This window comes from Helianthus annuus, chromosome 13 (assembly GCF_002127325.2).
Source record: "Helianthus annuus cultivar XRQ/B chromosome 13, HanXRQr2.0-SUNRISE, whole genome shotgun sequence".
Lineage (NCBI taxonomy): Eukaryota > Viridiplantae > Streptophyta > Magnoliopsida > Asterales > Asteraceae > Helianthus > Helianthus annuus.
Window position 1 is genome coordinate 13,402,522 of NC_035445.2, and position 26,262 is coordinate 13,428,783.

Genomic DNA, 26,262 nt, shown 5'->3' on the forward strand with positions numbered 1-26,262 from the left:
GAATATGAGCACACTAGGGTTTGTCACCCTTATATAGCTAGGTTTTCCCTATTGGGCTTGGGCCCAAGACCCACAAGCCCATCTCGTATGTTTAAGCGGCCTGACCATTTCTACGAACTCATTTTCAAAACCCGAGCGTCATAAAAATGTCGTAGGATAGATTATTAGGGTCCAAATGCGTAAAGTGATGTCGGAAATTTAGTGTTTGACGAGTACGATTGCCGTCGCGTTTAAAATTGCGTAAAATATTTATTTTGTCATTGCTAACCCGTTTTTCAACTACGGATAATAAAATTTAATAACGAGGCTAAATATATCATAAAATTTCAGTTTTAAAAGTAATACGCGTGTTTGATGCTTCCATTCTGTTGTCGGTGCGTTTCCTGTTTTCGCGTTTTTCGTTCACGTTTGCGCTTTGTGTCGTTCGAAAGGATAATATTTTGCAAAACCACATTTATAACTATAAGTTATACGTATAAACTTCGTATTTGTCGGCATTGTCAGTAGTTTGTACGGTGTCAGTTCGTTATTTCTTAGTATCCAGTAGATTTCACGAAAATCCTCAAACGCGCACTGTAACGTCCGATCAGCGTTCCCAGGCATACCAAGAGCCTTTAAGTTAATCCGTGCCTGAAACACTATTTATTATCGCCTTAAACGTTTGTTAATCGCACAATCAGGAGCCGTTAGTTACCAGTTGTCACATTCTCCCCCTGTTGCAGAAATTTCGTCCTCGAAATTTAGACTATGTTATCTCCTCGGAGTTGTGTTGTTCCTAGGTAAGTCCATATAGTGCCAAAGTGAATGACAACTTGATTGAACCAAGACTTGTTCAGATTATGTGAATGTGAGGACATTTTGCATCAATAGGAACCCATTGGTTCAACTGAGTTTGTTCCAGAGATCGAGGTCAAGTGAACGAAGCGTTGTGATACTATCACCAATGTGACTAAGTTTACGGGGATCAACAAAAGAGGAATTTCGACCAATAAAATTCCAAATGAACGTTCACAATATGCATATCAATTTTTGAACAATAGAATTCACTATTAATGGAAACTTGTGTTGGTTGTTGTATGATTGAAACTCGAATTCAACAAACTCAAAGAGATAGAATCATGAAAATGATTTGTCAACTATCGAACCGTTAAATGAATAAAATCAATGTGTTGGCATTATCGAATTGAAAGGATATACTGAACTGAAATACAACCGAACCTTGTGTATCATCGTCTTAACGCATAGTTGTATTAAGACTATTTGAGTGATCAGTCAAACAAAGAGCATACGTAGTTTCGCGTGAAGCGATTGATCATGATTAGCGCAAGCTACAAGTTTATACCGACACCACAAGGTGTCGTAGTGAATGAAATAATTCAACAATAGCGGTGATCGAACAAGCATCACCGTGTTTTGCATGAAACGCTCGATCATGATTAGCCCAAGCTACAAGTTTATACCAACACCACAAGGTGTCGTAGTGATTGAAATAATTCAATAATAGCGGTGATCGAACAAGTATCACCGTGGTTGAATTCAACTGAAGGTTCAACGAAGTAAATCTGAATGTTTGTTTCAAACAAATCTCATAGGATTTTCAATTGAAAATGAAACAAATAAACAATGTTTTCGAGCGAAGATGAAAAGCTATAAATATCACAAAATGTTCGATCGATGCTGAAAGAACCGTTAAGAGGTACACCGAAATACGAAATGAATTTGTGTACCATTATCTTAACACACAATTGTAGTAAGATTGCTTTAATATGATAAATCAACAAAGCGGATTTAATATCAATAAACAAATAGATAAATAATTAAATTCGTACATGATGTGTGTAAACGAGGTTAGCGCAAGCTTCAAATTTGTGAAAACGTCACCACAAGGTGATCGTGATCAAGGAAACGATTCAATGAAGTCAAAGACCAAACAAGCCTGTTATGGTTCAAAGCAAATGAAGTGCTTGTTGGGATTATTTCGAATATGATGGCTTCAATCCATCATATGGAATCTTGAATCGGACATATATAATGAGCAAGTTCAATCAATTGAACTTGGGTTAAGCGTAATCCAACAATGATTACATGTATCAACAAGAAAGTTTTGCCATGGCTACAACGAAAAAAAACCATGTATGTAGCTTGAAAAGAAAGGAGTTTCAACGAGTTTCGTTGACTCGATATCAAAGAGTCAACATTATGCAATAATGTGGTTTAGCTAGATCACAATGCAAGGAGTGAAGATAGCAAAATAATATTTGAACTTGGTAAAGCAACAATTTCAAGTGAAGCAACATGCTTAACAAACAACGCATGTGTAACATATGAATTCGTCAAGAATGAAGCAAATGAGTATTCGCTATTATGGAAGAAAATTTTCGTAATGCAAGGATCATTAGGGATAGTGGAAATATGAAAGTCTACTCGCTATATGCAAAAGTCAGAATTTCAACAAAAGAAGTTTAAGGACTTTACCTGGAACTTCGTGTGATGGTCGGTTGTTAGGTGACATTACTATGGAATGTCGAACATAGCGTATTCGCCATTAATGAGATAGGGGAATGCGAAGACATGTGACTTCTTTTGCAGCGCCAATAATTGTGAGACTCTTTATACTAAGTACCGACTGTTGTAAAATCTTGTTCTGCCGTACCTTAGCGAGATTCATGTTGTTTGCAGGATCGCGTGGCAAAGTGCACATTTTGGTTGTTGTTCTCTCGCTGACGGGATTAGCATCGTTGTTGTCGTGTCCAATCGTGTTTTCCCCAAGGCCTTGCCTCGAAAGTCGTGTGATGTAATTCGACGTCCACTGACGTGTAGTTTGTAATCGCTCTTAATACTGTGAATTATAACTAATGGGTCGTTTTAGTAAAATGAATGATTCACTCAGTATTTCCCCGCTGACAAAACCTTTTTCAAACATGTTTCAGGTGATATGTTGTGAGCAAAGAAAGAGAAGTGCCGTGAAGCACTCCCAACTTAGAAAAGTGGCTCAGTGTAAATAAATAAAAGAAACATGTTTTGAAAATAAAGATTTCCCGGAGAAATCACATTATTGTAAATTAGGGGATTTTATCCCTTAGTTATAAAACGGGCAGTTTAAATTATTGAAAGATCCTGTTTTAAAAAGACTTCCGCTGTCGCCTTAAATTTAAATACCGCAGAATTTCTGTTCCGTGGCTCCTGAAACGGGTCAAACCGGGTCGGGGGCCGTGACAGAAATAAGGTGGTATCAGAGCCACTGTTTTAAGCTTACTGATTAAGCTCACTGTTCTAATTGATTTAAGCCTATTGAAAAACAATTAGGAAAATTTTATTTGTCATTCTGTAACTATATGTGCATTAACTTATTAATTGTTGAAATTACAGTATGGGTAAACAAAAGGTTTCTGCCATCTACCTCCAATTAGATAGTACACCTAAAGAACAGGGAACCTCTTCCTCCAAATCTCCCACCGAGTTAAAGGAAGGAATCTTTGTCCGTAAGGCAAATTATGAAAACCCACTTACCCCGGAGAAAAGGAATTTGATTATTAAGAAAGGTCAAGAGAAAAAGAAACCCCAAACCAAGAGAGTGAGGTTTAATCCGGAGATTCAGGAAATTAGCAATAATCCACCAGGGAAAAATAACCTAGATGAAAAATGGGCAAATTTGTATCTGCTCGCTACCGTAGCAGAAAATGCAAATCTTTAAACTTTAAATCTAGAAATAAGTACTTCCCAGTAAATAAATAAATAAACCTGAGTGTGTTCTGTTTGCTGTTATGTTGTACAAATTAGTGTGCAATAAAAATGTTTATTTGTTAAACTTTGTTCCAAAGTTTTAACTTAGCATTTTTGTGCATTTTGCATATATGCTACACAGCATGAGTGAGCTATCCGAGGCGTTTCAGAACCTCAACCTCTATCCTGTGCCAATTGAAGTCTCCCACAACTTCACTGGTTACATTGCCGACATAGAGGAACCTCTGGAATTCCAAGCTCCAGCGCTGGAAAAAGCAAAACCTAAAAGGAGGAGAAGATATGTAGGGTGGAGAAAAGTGCGCAGAAGGAAACCTGCAACTAGGAGACTCCCTAAAATAGAAAATCCTGTAAGTGTGAGCAAGGGAAAGGAAATAGAAACCGGAGAAAGTTCCAAACCAGTAGGGACAGAAATAGAGATAGACCTAAAGCAAAAGGGAATAGAGATCGGAGAAAGCTCTAAACAGCCTGAGGAGATCACATTCCAGGATGAAATAGACCGTCTACTGGCCAATTGTGATGTCATAGAACCGGTCAACAATAATCTCTTCTCTTATCCTGCCACAGCCCAATTCCCAATAAACCTAGAACCCATGATTCCAGACCCACTAGTCCACACACGACCACTAGGCCAAATAGAAGAATGGTGGACCAACGACTGGCAATTCCAGAATATAGTCAATAGTCCCTATAGTTTTCTCCCACAGTTTGATCCAGAACCTATCCCTAATCCGCCAATGAGCTATGAAAATTTAGTTGAACTGCATCAGTTTGGTGAAGAACTGATAGGCACTGGGAATAGGATCAGGGAAATTAGGGAGCAGATTTCCTGGAAGTATGACGAAAGGGAACGTCACTATTGAACTGTCAGTTGATCCAAGAATAGTGGGGAGGGTTGGAAAAGTTTGTTTGTATTATAACTAATATAGTAAAACTAACTCTGTAAAATGGGCAATAAAACAATGTAAGATAAAAGGTGTGTATTGAAGCAGGTATAATATATAAAACAAAACAAAAGTCGAGGCATCGACAATTTTGGTTGTTGTAATAATCTATGTGTTTATCTGTGCTGATTACCAATAATTAGATACTAATAATTCCTATCAATATAAATTAGCAGATGGAAAACGCTAGTAATGAACCAGTTAATGAAGAGAATCAATCTGAGCAAAATCAGGAAAACTAATACATGACTAGACAAGATATTGAAAATATCATCACTCAAGGGATAGCCAATGCTATTCCAGAAATCATGGCTGCTGCTAGGAAACCTGTTGAGTCACAACAAATCATTCCTAGTAAACGTACTCAGGAAGATAACTTTAGCCATAGTGTAAATGGAGGCGGCAATCATGATAATCATGATAACAATCCGCAACAGGCCCCACTCCCTAAGAAAATGAAAGCTGCAACGCCTGGTTGCACTTACAAGGAATTTCTTGCCTGTAAACCAGCAGAATTTGCAGGTAATGAAGGGGCAACTGCAACGCTGCGATGGTTAGAGAAAACCGAAGCAGTAATTGCAATAAGTAAATGTGCTGAAGAAGATCAAGTGATGTATGCATCAAACCTGTTCAAAGAAGGGGCGCTAGAATGGTGGAACACAACGCTACAAGCAAAAGGAAGAAGGGTGGCCTATGCAATGGATTGGGAAGAATTTAAGAGTCTTGTAGAAAGAAAATTCTGCCCCGAATACGAAAAGGAACAAATGGCAAACAAGTTTCTGAATCATCGTATGATAGGCGTTGACTGTCGAGGATATACTTCGACATTCTTCGAATATGCGAGAGTGGTACCTACCCTGGCTTCGCCAGAACCGGTACTCATTTCCCGTTATATTTGGGGATTAGTCGGAGAAATCCGTAACATCGTTAAAGCTGCAAGACCACGCACTATTGACGATGCTGTAGAGTTAGCCAACACCTTAACCGATGAACTGGTGCGCACAAGAGAAGAAGATCGAAAGAAGGAATTGGCTCAGAAGATTACCCAGGGATTTCGTACGGGTAATAATAACCGCTTTAAAAGAAGAGGAACAGGGCAATCCTCAACCCCGCCATTCTGTAGAAATTGCAAGAGAAAGCATTTTGGAAGATGCTATATAACCTGCAATTTTTGCAAATCAGTAGGACATAGTGAAGATAACTGCAAAAAGAAAGCCATAGTCTGCTATAATTGTGGAGAAACCGGACATTACAAAACAGAATGCCCTAAATTGGTTAAAGCCGCAGATAATAAAGGCAAACATGCTGAAGGGGCAACTAAGAAAAATGTTCGCGCATTCCAACTGACCACTCAAGAAGCCGAACTCATTCCAGACGTGATAGCGGGTACGTTCTTAGTACATAACGTCTATGCAAAAGTATTATTTGACTCTGGTGCAAACCAAAGTTTCATTAATACTTCATTCTGCTAAGCTCTTAACCTACCTTTAACTACCCTTAGGCAGATTTTTACAGTCGAAACAGCAGATGGAAATTCTGTCAACATAGACAAAGTACTGCAAGAAGGAAAGATAGAACTGTTAGGCCATAAGTTTTCTGCAAACTTGTTACCTATGAATTTAGCCAGATTCGATGTAGTATTAGGAATGGATTGGTTAGTCGCCAACCATGCTCGAATCCTGTGTGATAAGAATTCCGTAGAAATCCGTACCCCCACAGGAGAAGTAATTTTAATTACCGGAGATAGATCTCGGAAGCCACTGAAGTTCATTTCAGTAATGAAATTGGCTAGTTATTCAAGGAAACAAGAAATGGTGTATATGATTTCTGTAATCATTAACACTAAAAGTAAGGAACTCCAGGACATCCCTATAGTTTCAGAATACCCAGATGTCTTTCCAGAAGAATTACCTGGGTTACCACCAGATAGGGAAGTAGAGTTTAGGATTCATCTAATTCCAGGTACTACACCAATAGCTAAGGCACCTTATCGATTAGCACCTACTGAAATGCTAGAATTGAAAAAGCAATTAGATGAATTACTAAGCAAAGGATTTATACAACCTAGTTCATCCCCTTGGGGTGCACCAGTGTTGTTTGTGAAAAAGAAAGATGGGTCGATGAGAATGTGTATCGATTATAGGGAATTAAATAAGGTTACAATTAAGAATTGATGCCCACTACCTAGGATTGATGATCTTTTTGATCAATTACAAGGAGCTAGGTATTTCTCTAAGATAGATTTAAGATCCGGATACCGTCAGTTGAAAGTGCAAAAAGAGGACATACCTAAAACTGCTTTCAGAACTAGGTATGGTCATTATGAGTTTACAGTCATGCCCTTCGGATTAACAAATGCTCCAGCCGCATTTATGGACATGATGAATAGAATCTGTAAACCATACTTGGATAAATTTGTAATCATGTTCATTGACGATATACTAATTTATTCCAAAAGTCAGGAAGAACATTGTGAGCACCTGCATCCACTCTTAACTTTGTTAAGAAAGGAAAAGCTCTATGCCAAATTCTCGAAGTGTGAATTCTGGCTGCAGGAAGTACAATTTTTAGGTCATATGGTGAATCACGAAGGAATTCACGTAGATCCTGCTAAAATAGAAGCAATCACCAAATGGAAGGTCCCACGAACGGCAATGGAAATTAGAAGTTTTCTAGGATTAGCTGGATACTATAGACGATTTATTAAAGACTTCTCTAAGATAGCTGTACCTTTGACTAAGCTAACCTGTAAGGCAGTTAAGTTTGAATGGGGACCTAGACAAGAGGAAGCTTTTAGGATTCTAAAGCACAAATTAACGAACGCTCCAATCTTAGCTTTACCCGAAGGAATCGAAGATTTTGAAGTATACTGTGATGCTTCAAAATTAGGATATGGATGTGTGTTGATGCAACGCAAAAAGGTAATTGCATATGCCTCTAGGCAATTGAAAAAGCACGAGGAAAATTATACAACTCATGACCTAGAGTTAGGAGCCATAATTTTTGCCCTTAAAATTTGGAGACATTATCTGTACGGAAGTAAGTTTACTATCTATACAGATCATAAAAGTTTAAGGTATATATTTGGGCAAAAAGAGCTAAACATGAGGCAAAGAAGGTGGATGGAAATCCTAAGTGATTACGACTGTGATATTCAATATCACGAAGGGAAAGCGAACGTAGTAGCAGATGCCTTAAGTCGTAAGTATCATGAAAAGCAAAAACGAGTCCGTGCTCTTAGGTTAAATCTACAATTAGATTTAATGGAACAGTTGAAGAAAGTTCAGGAAATGGCAATCAAGGATAATGCCGAAGGAATGAAAGGTTACCTAAAGGAACTAGAACAAGGAAAGGATGGAATTTGGAGATTCCACAAGAAACGAATTTGGGTACCTAAGCAGGGAGAATTAAGAAATAAAATTCTAGAAGAAGCACATAAATCTAGGTATACTGTACATCCAGGAAACAATAAGATGTACCAAGATTTAAGAAATAATTTCTGGTGGATAGGAATGAAAAAGGACATAGCTGAATATGTAACCAAGTGTCTTACTTGTTCGCAAGTTAAGGCCGAACACCAGAAACCTTTAGGACTACTACAACAGTTAGAAACGCCTATATGGAAATGGGAACTCATAACAATGGACTTTGTTACTAAGTTACCCAAAACCAGAAAAGGTAATGATGCTATTTGGGGTAATTGTGGATCGACTAACCAAATCAGCTCATTTTCTACCAATGAAGGAAACCTTTAGCATGGAAAGGTTAGCCAAGTTGTATGTAGATGAAGTAGTATCCTTACATGGAGTCCCACTCTCCATTGTATCGGATAGAGATAGTCGTTTCACTTCCCGTTTCTGGACAAGTTTCCAGGAGGCAATGGGAACTCGACTCAATTTAAGTACTGCATATCATCCTCAAACGGACGGACAAAGTGAAAGGACGATACAAACAATGGAAGACATGCTCCGAGCATGTGTAATTGACTTTGGTGGTAATTGGGATAGCCATTTGCCATTAATTGAATTCTCCTATAACAATAGTTATCATTCGAGCATCGAAGCTGCTCCATTCGAAGCACTGTATGGACGCAAGTGCAGAACTCCCGTTTGTTGGGCAGAAATAGGAGAAAGTCAATTATCAGGCCCAGAGATTGTGCAAGAAACCACTGACAAAATAACACAAATCAAGGAAAGACTGAAAACTGCTAGAGATCGTCAAAAGAGCTATGCAGACAATCGCCGCAAGCCACTAGAATTTCAGGTAGGAGACAAAGTACTCTTGAAAGTTTCTCCTTGGAAAGGAGTGGTACGATTTGGTAAGAAAGGAAAACTGAGTCCAAGATATGTTGGACCATTCCCAGTGATCCAACGGATAGGACCAGTAGCTTATCGTTTACAACTACCAGAAGAATTAGCTGGAATACATGATGTGTTTCATGTATCCAATCTCAAAAAATGTCTAACAGACGAATCCCTGGTAGTACCTCTTCAAGATATAGAGGTAAATAAAAAGCTGAAATTCGTAGAGAAACCCCTACAAATAGAAGACCGGAAGATCAAGATTTCTCAAACACAAACGACTAGTGCTAGTGAAAGTCAAATGGGAATCCAGGAGAGGACCAGAGTACACTTGGGAACTGGAATCAGAAATGAAGCGAAAGTACCCTCATCTATTTTAGTAAATCTTGAGGACGAGATTTTTCTTAAGGTGGGAAGGATGTAACAACTGTCACTAAAATCAATAATTAGGACGATAATTAGTCAATAAGAAAACCCTAATTGAGACACCCAAGTAATTCTGCATTAGCCCTAAAATTTTCAGAACAATCGGAATCAGGATCAGGGCCCCTAAAACTCAAGGGGGGCAAACCCTAGTTGAATAATTATCTAAATTTAAACGTTGCTATGTTCTGATTGGCCAATTTATTGAATCACCAAAGCTAGTCCCGAGCCTAGGCAGCCTATGAATTAGACTGCTTAGCTTACGGACCGCAAGGGAAAAGGCTTACGGTCCGTAAGCAGGTCCCAAAAATTACTATAAATAGCAGACATTGGGACATGAACAGAGAAGTTGAAACGACACACAAATCTTCTGTGTATGTCGAGATAAGGCTGTTATATCACAATTAAACACACACGATCACAAGGTGCTGCTGCAATCAGGGTAATAACTCGATCGCTATTACGATTCAACGTCCGATCGATTATAACTATCCAACGATTGTCTGAGTGCTGCTCAAATTGAGCTAATACTTTGATTATTCATTGTGATTTCGACTTGAATGTTTGAGTGCTGTTCGAATTCAGACTATGCTCTGTCATTCGTTGTGAATCCATTGAATTATTAAGTATTGCACTTATTAATTGTTGTGAGGGTTTAATCTCGTGAATTGACGTAACGGCTGAATTAGTTACTAACCCGTTTGTGTGTACATTGTTAATTAAATTAGGATAATCACAGGCAAATTAGTAAGGCTTAAACTCTGCTCGTAAAATCTGCAAAGTGAGTCATTCTCTTTTTATCAACTGTTTTACAAAACTCCAAGTTATTTTCAAAGTTATAATTACAGGGATTAAGTCTTTGTAATCACCAAGTTACAGCCGGTATGTGGGGTTTTGTATACATTACTTGATAATCTTCAACATTGGGGCAGCCAATGGGTGATATGACCATAATCACAGACACCACTGGACAGGTGGGCCAGTGGGTCGAGTGATAAAGTACCGTGGGTAGTTGGTTTGATATCAGAAACATTGTAATCGCTCTTAATACTGTGAATTATAACTAATGGGTTGTTTTAGTAAAATGAATGATTCACTCAGTATTTCCCCGCTGACAAAACCTTTTTCAAACATGTTTCAGGTGATATGTTGTGAGCAAAGAAAGAGAAGTGCCGTGAAGCACTCCTAGCTTAGAAAAGTGGCCCAGTGTAAATAAATAAAAGAAACATGTTTTGAAAATAAAGATTTCCCGGAGAAATCACATTATTGTAAATTAGGGGATTTTATCCCTCAGTTATAAAACGGGCAGTTTAAATTATTGAAAGATCCTGTTTTAAAAAGACTTCCGCTGTCGCCTTAAATTTAAATACCGCAGAATTTCTGTTCCGCGGCTCCTGAAACGGGTCAAACCGGGTCGGGGGCCGTGACAATGTTAATTATGATTGGTGGTAATACGAAAATTTTTTTTATTACTTTTTCCATAATACTTTTATTACTGATTAATGTTAATTATGATTGGTGGTAATACGAAATTTGTTTTGGTAAGGGTTAGGGTTTTTTTATTGAAACAAACCTGTTAATAAGGTCAGTCATGTTAATGCAAATGTGTATAGTTAGGCACATGTGCATAATTTGGCAGAATATGTTAATAAGGTCATTCATGTTGATATACATGTGCATAGTTTGCCAGAATATGTTAACAATGTAATTTATGTTGATGCACGTGTGCATAGTGATGCACATGTGCATAGTGTATATAGTAATGATAAAGTTAATGTTAATGCACATATTCATTGAGATTGTATGTTTGTTAATCCTTTATTTTTTGTTTTGTTTATTATTGTAGATCAATAACAAAAAAAAAAAATCAAAGAATGTAACTTTCGTTTTGAAATCAAAGGATGAAGGGTAAAAAAAAAGTCGGATGCAATGGAAGATGATTACGCGACTGTTAAACAAAGAGGTAAAAAAAGGTTGATTAATATTTGATGATGCAGTTGGGAGTTTATGCACATGTGCATTCCTTTATTACTTTCCTGTTAAATGTTATCATTTATGCAAACACATTAATTATATCACATGCAGGTGCACAAGAAGAAAAAAAAGTATAAAGAGGAGCAAAAGTGAGAGAAACCACGATGAAACAATAAACAAGTAAGCGAAATACCTTTATTACTTCACAGACTGCGAGGTGTTCGCTATGCGACATATGGAGATGTTTAAAGGGAGTGGTGAGAAGTTTGATTGCAGATTCAACAAAGATAAAGAAATTCAAGACATGCAACTTAAGAACATGAGGGTGAAGATAGTAACAAAATTGTCTTGATCAGAGGTTATCAGAGGCGAATGTTCATGTTTGTTAATATGTGATGTATTATGTTGTTTGGTAGAGGAAATGTTGGTATTGCACATATGCATAGTTTGAAATAGCATACATATTGGTATTGTATAATGTATTATAGATGGTTATATTTGTTAACTTAGGATGTAATATGTTCTTTGGTATAGTATATCTTGGTGTTGCATATGTGTAATAATGATTGTTGATCGGATTATGTGATTTTTATGATGAGGGTGTTATATTTACTTGTTGTAACACAAAAGTTGTGTGATAATGTGTTAATGTTGGTAATGCACATGTGCATTAATAAAAAACAATAAACATGTTGGTAATGCATATGAGCATATTTTGAAATGTTGTATATTTGTGTATATCATATTACGTATGTGGTACCCTATTACGTTTGGGGTACAACATTCCATATGTTGATGTATATGCAAAGGAAAACGGATTACATGTAATTAAAAATTTTACATGTACGCACATGTGCATTGTTCGAAACAATAACCATGTGGAGTGAAATAGTAAACATGTATGCACATGTGCATTGGTCAAAACAGTAATCATGTGGAGCGAAACGGTAAATATGTATGCACATGTGCATTGTTCGAAATAGTAACCATGTTGGTAATATATGTTAGGTGGTCAATAATGAAATTACATATGATTATGTCTAATAAGTAATTGATAACAAAGTATCATGATTGCAATCATAATTTATGAATATGTAAACAGATTGTACAAAAAGGATTGTAAACAAAAAATCATAAACAACACGAATAATGCTTATAAATAGTTTGACATCATATGTAGGCTAATAGAGAATCGTCGGTTGCTTTACGACGCCTGGATGAACGTCTAAGAGATTGCTCATGTTCATATATATATATATATATATGTGTGCGGGGGGGGGGGGGGTCTTCTAGATCTTCATCAGCATCATTGGAATCAACACCATCAGAACAAGAATTAGGTTTATCATTAGGGGGGATCGGGAGTCTAGCAGCGATAGCAGCAACACGTTTAGCAGCTCGTGCAGCAAGTTTGGTAGCCTTGACTTTTTTCACAGTTGCGCAAATCATGGTCGTAAACATATTTTCATTGCGTTAAATTCAGAATCGGTGATTTTTGGTTGTCCTTCTTTTGAGCATAATATGTATCGATGTGTACGTATATTCATAACTCATTGCAAGATTGTCGGGATATTTTTTTGTTATTTGATGTACAGATACGAGTGGAAAAAGCCAGATTTTTGTAGCATATGTGTTGTACATCTTGACAACGTCATCCCAACTGTAAAACGTAGGGGTGTGCATGGGTCGGTTTGGGTCGGTTTTGGGTCATAACCATAACCATAACCGAGATGTCGGTTATGGAAAAGTCATAACCATAACCGCTCGGTTATGGCGGTTTCGGTTATGGCGGTTTTGATGGTTATGGTGGTCGGTTATGGGTCGGTTAACCATGAACTTGGGTCTAGCTAAATTTTGCTCAAAACAATATTATCCATAAATATTAATACTTTTAATCACCGAATGTTTTAATAAAAAATGACATAATCCATAAACTCAAATAAAGTTTTAACCAAAAACACCAAATACTCAAACAAAGTTCAACCAAAATGACATAATCCATAAACTCAAACAAAGTTTTAACCAACAAACAAAGTTCAACCAAAATGACATAATCCATAAACTCAAACAAAGTTTTAACCAAAAACACCAAATACTACATGGTGGAAGTTTAATCCCAATCTCCATCTCCAATGAAACTTCAATTGTTCTCTTTTCCGGTGACAAATCTAAAAAAGACATATTCAATTATGCTTTAATATTAAGTAAAAATAAATAATAAAGTAAAAATAAGTGCATTATTACCATCTTCTATTTTCTCTAAGTTGTCAACCAAGTCTTGTAATTGTACTCCATGAACTTGAGTATTTTGTAAATCCTTTGGTTCCATACCCAAGATTTTTTAGCTCTACCATTTTTCTTTTGATCTACGGTTTCTTGACTTTCTTCAACATTAACAACCGGTGGCTCGTTTGGGGATTCTTCATCAAGAGTAACAACCGGTGTTTCGCTACCAGGTGTTTCCATCTACATTTGACAAAAAAAGTTTATTAAATACAATCATGTAAACATGAAGGAACATATCCCTCTCATATGAATGGCCACTTTGAACCCCTAATCCAAATAAGGTAAACTGGTAAAGTATTCCAATTAAACCAAATAAGGTAAAGTATTCCAATTAAACCAAATAAGGTAAAGTATTCCAATTAAACCAATTAAACCAAATAAGGTAAAGTATTCCAATTAAACAAAAGTTGCACACATTTTTTTTCTGTAAATGACACAAAATGCACGAGTCAAAGATATTCCAAGCCTACATCCTAGGAAGTGCTTGATGTAGTAAACCACATAATGATAGGCTCGTTAGTCAATGGGTATAGGCTCGTTAGTCAATGGGTTTTTATCTAAGAATTGATTGGTATCGTGAGGGTCCTTACACTTTTGAATAAAGAAATACAACCAATATTACAGCATATCCAAATGATTCCCCAGAATAAACAGATATATTAACAGAAACAATATACGTAAAGTCGTAAACGAGCAGCAAATATAAAACAATCAGTCGATCAGATATTTAGTCGATCAGATATTTGGAACAAATATAAAACAAATATAGGCAACGTTGAACAAGCAGAAACAAATATTACAGCAATCAGTCGTTAAAACTTAAAACAGACTTCATATATTTGGAACAAATATAAAACAATCAGTCGATCAGATAACTCACTAAGACTTCAACTATAAGGTTCAAATATAAAACAAAAGAACTCACTATGATCGAGTAGGCAACGTTGAACAAGGTTCGCTTGAGGAAGCCGCTGAATAGATTCTGAACTGGAGAGACTGGACAGTAGAGACTGGACACGATGGAGAACTAGAAAGGACGATTAGGTTTCAACCCTAATAGTAATACGTATAAGTAACCGGCACCACCCACGTTGGATTTTGGAAACGTTGGAATTTGGAATTGGATTTTATTATATTAGGTTTAATAATTCAAAATGATCCTTTGGTATTCCTGTAATCATATGGGTCGGTTATGCATATGGGTCGGTTAAACGGGTCGGTTATGCATGACTTATTAAGTAGCGGGTCGGTTCGGTTATGGCGGTTATTGAAACTTACAAAACCATAACCGACCCATGATTGTCGGTTATCAAAAATTTAAAAACCGACCCATCGGTTTTCCACTCGGTTCGGTTTTTTTGGTTCGGTGTTTTTGGTTATTTCGGTTATGGGTCGGTTAATTCGGTTTTTTGCACACCCCTAGTAAAACGTACCATTTTGCAATAGGAATGTATCCAGTATCAACATCAGGTGTCCAATATGGTGGGCCATTAGGTGTAGAATGTACATCAGCCGTAATTGTTCCTATATACATAAAAAGAAAAACATATAACACTGTAATTAATAAGGTATATGGTGTGTGTGCGCATGATGTATGTTTGTTGACAGTTATTTGGGGATGTGTGGGGTGTTGGTAATGTGATGCACATGTGTATAATTATGTGCTAATGGTTAACAATTTCTTTGTGATGATTATAGAGTGTTGTCAACATAATGCATATGTGTATGTGTATGTAATATATTAAAATAGAAGTAATGACTGTAAAAATCATTGATTTGTTTAATGCTTATTAGTGATGAGTATTGGATGTTGGTAATGTGATGCACATGTGCATAATTATGTATTGTTGGTTAACAATTTATTTGTGATGATTACGGAGTGTTGGCAACATAATGCACATGTGCAAGATTATGTATGTATGAAAATAGAAGTAATGTCTGTAAAAAAACATTGATTTGTTTAATGTTTTAATGATAAAAATAGAAAAAGATAATAGTTAAATATGCATTACGGGGTGTTGGCAACATAATGCACATGTGCATGATTATGGTATGAGTGTAAATAAAAGTGATTAACGTAAGGAGAGAACAATGAAGCATATAAGTATAAGCTATTGAAACACGTATAAATGTATGATACCCTTATTTTCAAAATGTATGAATTGCAACTGTTGCTGATCTAAATTTGTAGTTGCCGTTGCAGTTGATGCTGACGTGGTGTCACAAGATTGAGTGTTCGATACGATGGCATTGTCTGATGTAAACATAGATTCAAGGGTTTGAATATTGAAGGTATGAAGATTGTGTCGACTATCAACTGAGTTAGACCTAAATTTGTTACTGTCAGCAAATGGACCAGCAGATGGACGAGGATCAACAGATGGACGAGGATCAATATGTGATGAATCGAAAGATGCCATAACTGTATCAAATGGAGTACATCGCTGATGGAGTTATTGTCTGAGAAGTTGTCACTGTGGTGGTAGTGTGATGTGTTAGCGTCGATTAGGTATCCGTGTATGCCGCCGTGAACGGTGGTCAAACCATGTTAGGTCTCGCTGTCACCGTCATGATCAGTAGTAGAGAGAACATAGTGGTAGAGAGAACAGGTAGAGAGAACACGGTAGTCTAAAATATTGTTACAACTTTACACTGCAATGAGCGAGCCATATATATATATATATATATATATATATATATATATATATATATATATATATATATATATATATATATATATCTAATGACGTTAATTTCACGAACGTACCGAGTGTAACAAAGTCAAAAAACACGTGTAATGTCACGTGCGGGTATCACATGTTAATTTCATCATTGTACATTGTAACCACAATGCTTATATAGGTTACACTGAGTTTGATCGGATACATCAAACACATGTTTTATGTGGTTAACGCATCACACAACCTGTCGTCAGCTATAAACAGCTAAGGTGTCGCCGACGTAACGCGCTGTGTATCGCAGTTTTAACGTACATGTCATTTTATTTTTCACGTTTCAACGTAAATGAGTCACGTTTTAACATAAACTTTTTTCTCAAGCGAGTCTAGTGGAAAATAATACGTTTTATACTTATTTTGTGTACGTTTGTAAATTGTATTTGAAAGCAAGTCGGGTCAAATATAATACGTTTTCAGTCGATGTCGATGTAATTTTTTAAGTAAAGAGTCAGGTCAAATATACAGTATAAATACGAGTTACTTTAACTTTCGACACCGGCGCAACGCGCGGCGGGTCAAAATCCTAGTATGTATTAAAATAGAGGGGGTTTAATCATAATCGCTATAAAAATGGTAAATACAACGATCCCAAGTAGAAGGCCTAGGGGAGTAATATTTGTGGCAGGTATTCTTGTTTTTATGTAGCGGTTTTATATAGAACCGCTCTGAATAAAGATATTTTTTATACTAGAGCCCCAAGATCTACAAACACCAGGTTCTCTATCAAACCTGGCCCTAAATGTAACCCTCTATATAATAACAATGAAGACACCAGCAAATCAGCATGACTTAACAACTTAGTGGAAGAAGCTGTTAGCGGACCGTGAGGACAAGATCTTTTCTCAAGCGGATGACGATACAAATTAATAAAATATTTTTTATACGCAAAACGGGCCAAACATTATTGAATAATTCCATAACTATTTGTATTTCAAATTAATAAAGTATCTTTTCTACTAACTTTCCAGTAAATACTACCATGCCATGATCAAATGGTGTTCAACTAAACCTCTTGATCAGTTCAATACATCATAAACATTCAACGATCCAACAAACCAAATCTTAATAAAAATGATTATTAAACAAAATGTATCAGCGCAATGCATTCTGACTTCTAATTTATGGTTGAACAAAAGTTGAAAAAATCTTATGAGGATGTAGTTGATTACTTCTTCGTAAATTTACTTTTTCAACAAACGTGTATTATTTATTGGTAGTGAGGCAACTCATCCTTTGTATATTTTAATCCTATTCTTTTACTATAAAAGCACTACCAAGTTACACAGTTTGTTTCATAGAATCCTTAAACCATCAAAGTTCCTAATAAACAGGTTTTTCGCCTCCAGCTAATGATGTCTCGTATTCTTATTTTCGGTGTCCTGTTGGCAACATGTTCGATTGCTTTTGCTTCGGACCCTAGTCCTCTCCAGGACTATTGTGTGGCAGATGCAAACAGCCCAGGTAAAAGAATAAAAGATTGTTGCAGCTCATGGTTTAATGATATACTATATTTATAGGTGTCCATAATAAGGTTTCTATATTTGTTTATGCAGTACTCGTGAATGGTGTGGTTTGCAAAGATGCAAAGCTTGTGAAAGCAGATGATTTTCTCTTTAGAGGGCTTCACGTAATGGGAAATACATCGAATGACGTGGGTTCTAATGTGACTGCTGTGACAGTAGCAGAGTTAGCAGGACTCAACACTCTTGGTATTTCCTTGGCTCGTATTGACTTTGCTCCAGGGGGTATTAACCCTCCACACACGCACCCTCGAGCCACTGAAGTTTTGACCGTCATTGAAGGTAGTCTTCTGGTTGGTTTTGTCACATCTAACCCTGATAACCGCCTATTCACAAAAATGCTTGAGAAGGGTGACGTGTTTGTGTTTCCACAAGGTCTAATTCACTTCCAGAAAAACGTGGGATATGGGCACGCACTTGCTATTGCCGGTTTGAGCAGTCAAAATCCAGGTGTCATTACCATTGCAAATGCTGTGTTTGGATCAAACCCTGACATCGCTGAGGATATTCTTGCAAAGGCCTTTCAAGTTGACATCAAGGTGGTTCGTCAAATTCAATCAAAATTCTGAACTTTTATGTGATTTCTTGAACTCTAATTTTGTAACACTGTTTGCTTTTCTCTCTTGTTAAAAATTATAAGTGAATAAAAAGACTATTGTTTTGGTTGTGATATATAATATATAGTTATTAATAAGGATCTAAATTATAAAAAGGAGTCATAGTCGTGTTTCAAAGTCAATCAGTGAAATGAAAGACCGACATGTGCTACAAATTAGAATTTTATTGGCTAAAGTTAATTATCGAGTATATTAGAGTGCGCATGATATTTCAAACTAAAAATATATACAAGTTAACCGTATGACTTGACTTGACTAAATTTTATGTTAAGTCAGTTCCTTGTCTTCCTGATATATAAATTAAGAACCGATAAGTTAGCCTTATTAATACAAATATGTCAAACTTGTTGTCATAATTATCACAATAATTTATCAATTATATGTCACTGAAATGAGATTAAAATTGTTTGGAGTATATAAGACCCTTCGGTATGTTCTCGGGAAGCCCATCTGGAAGCCAACGTGGAGGGGGACTCCGACGAGGAACACCGCCCCTGGTCCCATCTTCCGTGCGCACGGGAGAACATCCCCGACCTCCCCGTCCAATTTTATCTGACCGTTGCATTTCATGACCGTTGTAAATGGTCGTATTTTCAAAAAAAAAAAAAAATTTTAAATCATATTTATGCTCCATTTAGATCTCTAAAAACCACACCCCATTTTTAATATTCTTTTCAACATCAAATCCAAAGTCATTTTCAACATAAAAAGAAAAAATCATGGATCCGAGCCGACCGAACCCGCCCCTATGCTTTCCCAACACACCCGCTACTCTCTCGACCCAACACCCACTCGTATACAACACCACACCGATGGAGCCATTTTCATTTGGCGGTTTTAGTTAATCTCAAAACTCTTGGCAAATGCAAAACCAACAACACCACCATGCTATGCAAATGCAAATGCAATCACAAAGGTGTACAAATGCCGCCGTTCCATCCGTTGACTCAAACCGCACTTGAGCACGATTTCGTTTCTTTAGCCACAGATGACAATGCTATACCCGAAACGCAACCACAAACCACGTAGACTAAGAAGGGGAAAAACGAGCTCTAAGAGATCAAGAAAAGGAAGCGGGAAGGCGGAAATCATTCCTTGGACCCCAAACGAGTTGGAAGCGCTTGCACGAGCTTGGGTTAAAGCTTCTACCAATTCGATTTTAGGTATATTCTTTTTTTTATTTTTTAAATAAAATACTAAAATTAATATGTGTTTGATTTCTAAATAATTATTATAATTTTAAATTTTAATTTGCATCCAACAGGCGAAAACGTTAAGGCTTTTATAACTAAGTTTGTAAAGAATTTTTCAAGTTGACGCAACACAACCCATATCGTTAGTCCATTCCGTTAGTTCAAAATTTAGAGAGATGAATGAAAAAATTGGTTTGTTTGCGGGTATATTTTAACATGCACGGAACAATCTTAAAAGTGGTGAAGATGATGCAACTATTTTGTCGTTGGCGGTTGAGAGATACACCAAGAAACACGGGCCGTGGAATTACATGAGACAGTATGAAATATTGAGAAGATGTGAGAAGTGGAATGTGGTGCCTAATGAGGTTTCAGAAGCGAAAAGATCTAAAACAAGTGCATCAAGGGGTTATACTGTGGGTGATTCGGATGCACGTTAAGCTATCAATATAAACTATAAACGATGACCCCAGATCGAAGATGAAGTTCCAACTCCTGAACCAGAGCTGCCAACTCGAAGAGAACGTGCTAAAAAAAGGGGAACCACACCCCATGTTTGGGGGAGGATGATGATGTGGAAGGGGAGGGTGATGTGGTGATGATGTGGATTTGGGGAAGGGAAACCACGCCCCATAGTCTAACACCACATATTTACTCAGAAACACGTGAATACAAATGTATGAACACTTAAATTTCGTTGATATCTCTAAATTATACCACTAGTATAAAAAGGACCATTTTAATCAACCGGTTTATGATACGGGTATAAAAAATGCATTGTTTAAAATAAGGATACATTGTTTAAATTATATGACCGTATTAAAAAAGAAAACCTTTAAACCATTGAGAAGCTAAATACAACGGATAAACGACCATTAATAATTAGCATATCTTAAAAGACCGGTTCCCCAACCCGTATAATTGGCAATTATCTATTATTTAAAAAAATTATTTTGTTTACTGACCGGTTTATATGCTTTCTAATAAAAAATATATATATTATACTACCGGTTTAAAAGATGTATATTATACCTATTAATTAAATTTTACAAATACGTGTCGCTCTAACTTTCTAGCTTTTCTAAATAAAATACTATAAAAATTTACCATCAACCCATTAATTATATATCCATCAACCAAATAATAAATGAAACTAAACGACTATATATATATATATATATATATATATATATATATATATATATATATATATATATATATATATATATATATATATATATATATATATATATATAGGGTAAGGTTCATGCGAGAACCACCTTTATTGCGAGAACCGCGAGAACCAATGTGAACACAAGCTAAAATAGCTAAAAAAACCTAAAAAAACCCTAAAAAAAACCTAACCCCCACCCCCACCCCCCAAAAACCTAAACCCCCCCCCCCCCCAAAAAAAAAAAAACCTAACCCCCCCCCAAAGCTAAATGCTAAAAACTAAAACCCTCAAAAAACCTAAAAAAAACCTAACCCCCCCACCCCCCCACCTCACCCCCCCCCCAAAAACCTAAACCCCCCTCCCCCACCCCCCAAAAACCTAAACCCCCCCCCCCACCCCCACCCCCCCCCCTAGCTAAAATGCTAAAAACTAAACCCCCCAAAAAACCTAAAAAATCTAAAAAAATCAAAAAAAAAAAATCAAAAAAAAATCTAATTTTTTTTTATTTTTTTACTATTTTTTATGTTCAAATCGCTACTTTTAGTAGCCAAAAAAAATATATTTTTTTTTAAAAAAACAAAATTTAAAAAAATTTTTTTTTTTTGGATACTAAAAGTAGCGATTTTTATATAAAAAATAGTAAAAAAATAAAAAAAAAAATTTTTGGGTGTTTTTTAGATTTTTTTAGGTATTACTGTTTGTGTTCACACTGGTTCTCGCGGTTCTCGCAATAAAGGGTGGTTCCTAACGGATCTTTGTCCTATATATATATATATATATATATATATATATATATATATATATATATATATATAGAACTACGCTAAAATAAGAACCACCTCGAGATGTAAGAACCGTGAGAACTTTTTGATCCGGGGCGAGGTGGACCAATTTTTTTTTTCATAAACGTAGATGCGTGTATTATAAACACATTTGTAAAAAAAATTAAAAAAAATGTCGTGTGTAGTTTTGAGCACCACAAGTTTGTGTTTACGGGTATCGTAAATTTTCCGGTAAGATTTACGGTATTCGTAAACACAAACTTGTTCTGCTCAAAACTACACACACGGCATTTTTTTTTTGAATTTTTTTTTACAAATGTGTTTATAATACACGCATCTACATTTATGAAAAAGAATTTTGGTCCACCTCGCCCCGTACGGTGTAGTTCTCACGGTTCTTACAACTCGAGATGGTTCTCATTTTAGCGGTCCCCTATATATATATATATGATAAAAAAATTTAAATAGGGGAGGGTTTAAATGAGAACGCTAAATATCAGGAGAACCGTGAGAACAAATGAAAAAACCACCAGAACTTGGTCAAAAACAATTCAAATTCAAATTTTTTTACACTTATCGTTATTATTCAATTACAATATTAGAAATTAAATTTACACGTTTAAATTTACATGAATACGTAAATAACGAAAATTTATACATGTGTAAGTTTGTCATTTACACATGTGTAAATGTGTTATATTTACACATGTGTAAATGTGTTATATTTACACATGTGTAAAAAATCTAGTAAGAGTGATTTTGAGAGGAAAAATGAAATATTTGATGTTGTGAATTCTTTTTTGATGTTGTACTTTAATTAGAATGAGGTTTGTATTAAAAAAAATCTGTTTTGATTGCTTTTCTCATTCGTTCTCATGGTTCTCGCAATATTTAGCATTCTCAAGATAACCCTCCCCTATATATATATGATTAGGTTAACGTACAATGGCCCTTATCGTACAATATGTACGCAATCATCGCCGTCCGATCTGGTGCGAATTCACTTTTGAATATGCGATTTGTGCTGAAAAACCAACATGCGAAATTGCTAAAAAATCCAACATGCGATTTCATCAAAAATACCAACATGCGATTTAGAACATGCTTTTTTATAAGGTGAGATTTCACAATATCGTACATATTGTACGTTAAGGGATATTGTATTTTACACTTTCACTATATATATATATATATATATATATATATATATATATATATATATATTAAAAAGTTTGTATTTAAGTACAATAGGTAGTGTATAAATATAAGAGCTTATAATGGTTTTGGGTTACACAAAAATAACTCACAAATAACAACACCCACCTCCGCCACCCTCCTTTTGTTGGTTGTCGGTCCGCTGGACCAATAACTGAGGTTCCTGTTGGCTGCTCCATAGCTGAAGATCACCGCCCACGCTGCCCCTCCACGATGTCACCCCGCTGCAACTCTTCCACCATGCTGCACATCGGGCACTACCTTCCGCAGTCGTCGGAAAACCAGGTTTGACGATGATGTGTTCTTAGGTCTCACGTTCGGGTATTCTGGTTTCAAGTAGTGTGTTAAATTGTTGATTTGGTGGTTTGTTGGATCAACATGTGAAACATAGGTTTTTTATCAAAAGGTTAGTTTTTTGAAAATCCCTTATGGTTGTATTATTTTAAAGATTGCAATTGGAATACTCGAACTAGTTAGTTGGTTTTGTTGTACAGGCTTCTGCTTTATGTAATTAATAGGAGATATTAATTATTAGTGGATAATCTTAGATTTTATTGAAATTGAGATATTAATTATTAGTGGATAATCTTAGATTTTATTGAAATTAAAATTGTACACCGACTAGTCCAACGGTGGTATTTGAACCGCTTTTGTATTGGTTTTAACAATACAATCAATAGATGTTTTATTTGTCAAAACTTTTGTTTGAGAAAAGATCAAGCCTTTATCATTTTATGGTTGTGATTTAATATAAATCAAGCACTAGACAGTCCGAGTTGTTTCTTGAAATCTTTTTAATATAAATCGAGCACTAGATCATCAATCTTTTTATTTTTCTAAGGGTTATTTGGAACCCCCAATTTAAGTATAGATAGGTTTTGTTTATTTTTATGTAAGGTGTGTAGTAAAAAAATCTAAAACCAAAGAAAACAAATATTGAAGACCAAAGATGGAGCAATTTGATCAGAGATGGAAATCTCAAGATAAGTGGGAGCGTGCAGGATGTGAATTGTTTTGTTCATACCTTTAGGCCCGTTCGGTTATACCAATGGCTCAAACCAAACCGAACCGAACAAACATCTAAGTGCTTGGTTAATTGCTTTTATTTATTTTATGCATGGTTGGTATATTGTTTAGGAAATAATTAGACCACCAAATAAATATATTTCACAATCACGGTAAAACAACGAGATATATAAAGGGGGTAAGTTAACTCGAAAAGGTATATTTAAATAAAAGGTGCTTATTAAAGAGATAAAATAGTGCGGTTTAAATTATAAACACTATATTTTTAAATTCATAACTAATAAAAGAGTTTATTAATTAAAATCTAGTTTGCGATAAACGACCAACGTAGTTTTAAATATGACATATAAAATCAATAGTGTTGAGCGTTAAAAGGAGTTTCAATTATCACCAAAAATATAAAATTGGATTAAAAAAATTGCATGATTTGCCACATGTTACGAATCATCCAAAATAATTTGACTCATGATTAATATAATATTAAAGTAAATCCCATAACTAAAATCGATATTGCTGCACCACCTTAAATTAATGACACACTTACTGATTTATTGAGCGCCCTTTGTTTGTGCTTACCCAACATTAGGCCTATGGTTCTGGAAGAGTTGAAGCACAAGTTTCATACATCATAAATTGAAGGACCGGTATCACTTTATCAGTTCGAGTGGGCGTAGTTAGGGTTAAACGTACAATGCCTTGACTACACTCGTCATGTAACCCTAAACCAAGAGTTGTGTAGTTGACCCAAGTGGTAAGCGTTACCTACCTACGTAGGAATACAAAGTGAACAGAGCTAAGCCATTCACAATGTATATATGAAAATATACAAGTTAACCGTTTGACTTGACTAAATTAAAATGGGGAATTTACGTAAATTGCCAAGAATCATGTTGACTTACCAAATTGGCCATCTCATGCGTCGGAGGAGCAGCGCATCACCGATTACGAGACACCTTTTGCGTCTGCAGGGCTCATTCATGCGTTCTTAAATATAGAAGTGACACGTTTCTCAATGATTAGGAATTCAAGTAACGACGTTCGAAGGCGTCCACTCGACGCATCCACTTTAGCTTGCATCTGGCTTAGTGTGATGCGCCTGGCTCAGACCACTCTCGTGCGTCTTTGAGACTCTCCGGATGCGTCCGCCAACGCAACACGTGTCAGGTACCGAAGGCGTCTTTTCGACTCTTCCCCTGCGTCTAGCGATGCATCACGTGTCAGGTATCGAAGGCATCTTCCGAGTCTTCTTATCCGTCCAGCGACGCTTCCCGTGTCAGGTATAGAAGGCGTCATGGTGGCTCTTCTTATGCGTCCAGCGACGCTTCCCGTGTCAGGTAGCGAAGGCGTCACAGTGATGCTTCGAAAGCATCCACTGACGCATCATATGCCAGTTTCGAAGACCTCTTGAGACGCCTAACATGCGTCGGTGACGCATCCTGTTCAGAAAAGTTATAATGTGACGCGTTAGAACCAATATGGACTCTTGTGAGGAGTCTTATGACGCTTTATCGAAAAAGGCAGTATTCCCTTTTATATGCTTTATTTATTACATGTTTTTTGGGTTGTATGGGCCATTACTCATAAAATTTTGCAAAATTTGATCTCCAACTTTTACCGTTAATATCTTCATATTTTTTTCCTTTCATATGGCAGTTAGATTTGTGGTTTACTCTGGTGGCAAGTGGGAAGTCGTTGACGGGAAACTTGAGTACGTTCTCCAAGCAGATTCACTTGGACATGGTTTTGAAAGTTGTACTACAGTTTCTTATAACACGTTTTTTAAAAATTTTAGTGAGTCAACAGGTCTTCGAAACATCACACGATTATCTTACAAAATGTCAACTTTTACCGGTCCCATTTATATAACTTAACTGGCGATTCCGATTTTACTTTTTTTTTCAATCTGGCGAAAAGAAATCCTTCAGAGTTGTTTAAATTATATGTGGTGCAAGAAGTTGGTGTTGGTTCATCTTCTTGTGGTCCTTCCAATGAATTTAAATGTCCCGATCTTAATGAACTTGTTTTTTTCTCACGATGAATTTAACGCAACAAATAAATCGGGATTAACTGATATTGATATTTGTCCTGGTGAAAATAAATGCCCGTTTTACATAGGTTATACTTTCCGTAACAAGCAAGACATGAAAATTGAATTAGGAAAAATGTGTCTGTCCGAAAGTGTTTCGTATAAAGTAGACAGATCATCAAAAACTCGTTATGAAGCATCTTGTATTGATGAGAATTGCTAGTGGAATTTCAGGGCAGGGAGTCGGGAATCTTGTGATGTTTTTTACGTTAAACATTTTAACAAATAAATGTACATGTTCT

General features: G+C 36.1%; 1 protein-coding gene across 1 annotated transcript; it reads left to right on the plus strand.

The window, feature by feature from the left end:
* Positions 1 to 17,759: 17,759 nt before the first annotated feature.
* Positions 17,760 to 18,581, plus strand: LOC110902476 (putative germin-like protein 2-1). Its single transcript, XM_035982128.1, has 2 exons — positions 17,760 to 17,868; positions 17,925 to 18,581. Exons 1-2 carry the CDS (start codon positions 17,760 to 17,762, stop codon positions 18,494 to 18,496), a joined length of 681 nt encoding a protein of 226 aa, XP_035838021.1. The 3' UTR covers positions 18,497 to 18,581.
* Positions 18,582 to 26,262: the final 7,681 nt, after the last annotated feature.

Coding starts and splice junctions, on each gene's coding strand:
- LOC110902476 (XM_035982128.1), top strand. CDS start 17,760: ATGTCTCGTATTCTTATTTTCGGTGTCCTGTTGGCAACATGTTCGATT. Junction 17,869..17,924: donor GGCAGATGCAAACAGCCCAG/GTAAAAGAATAA, acceptor CTATATTTATAG/GTGTCCATAATAAGGTTTCT.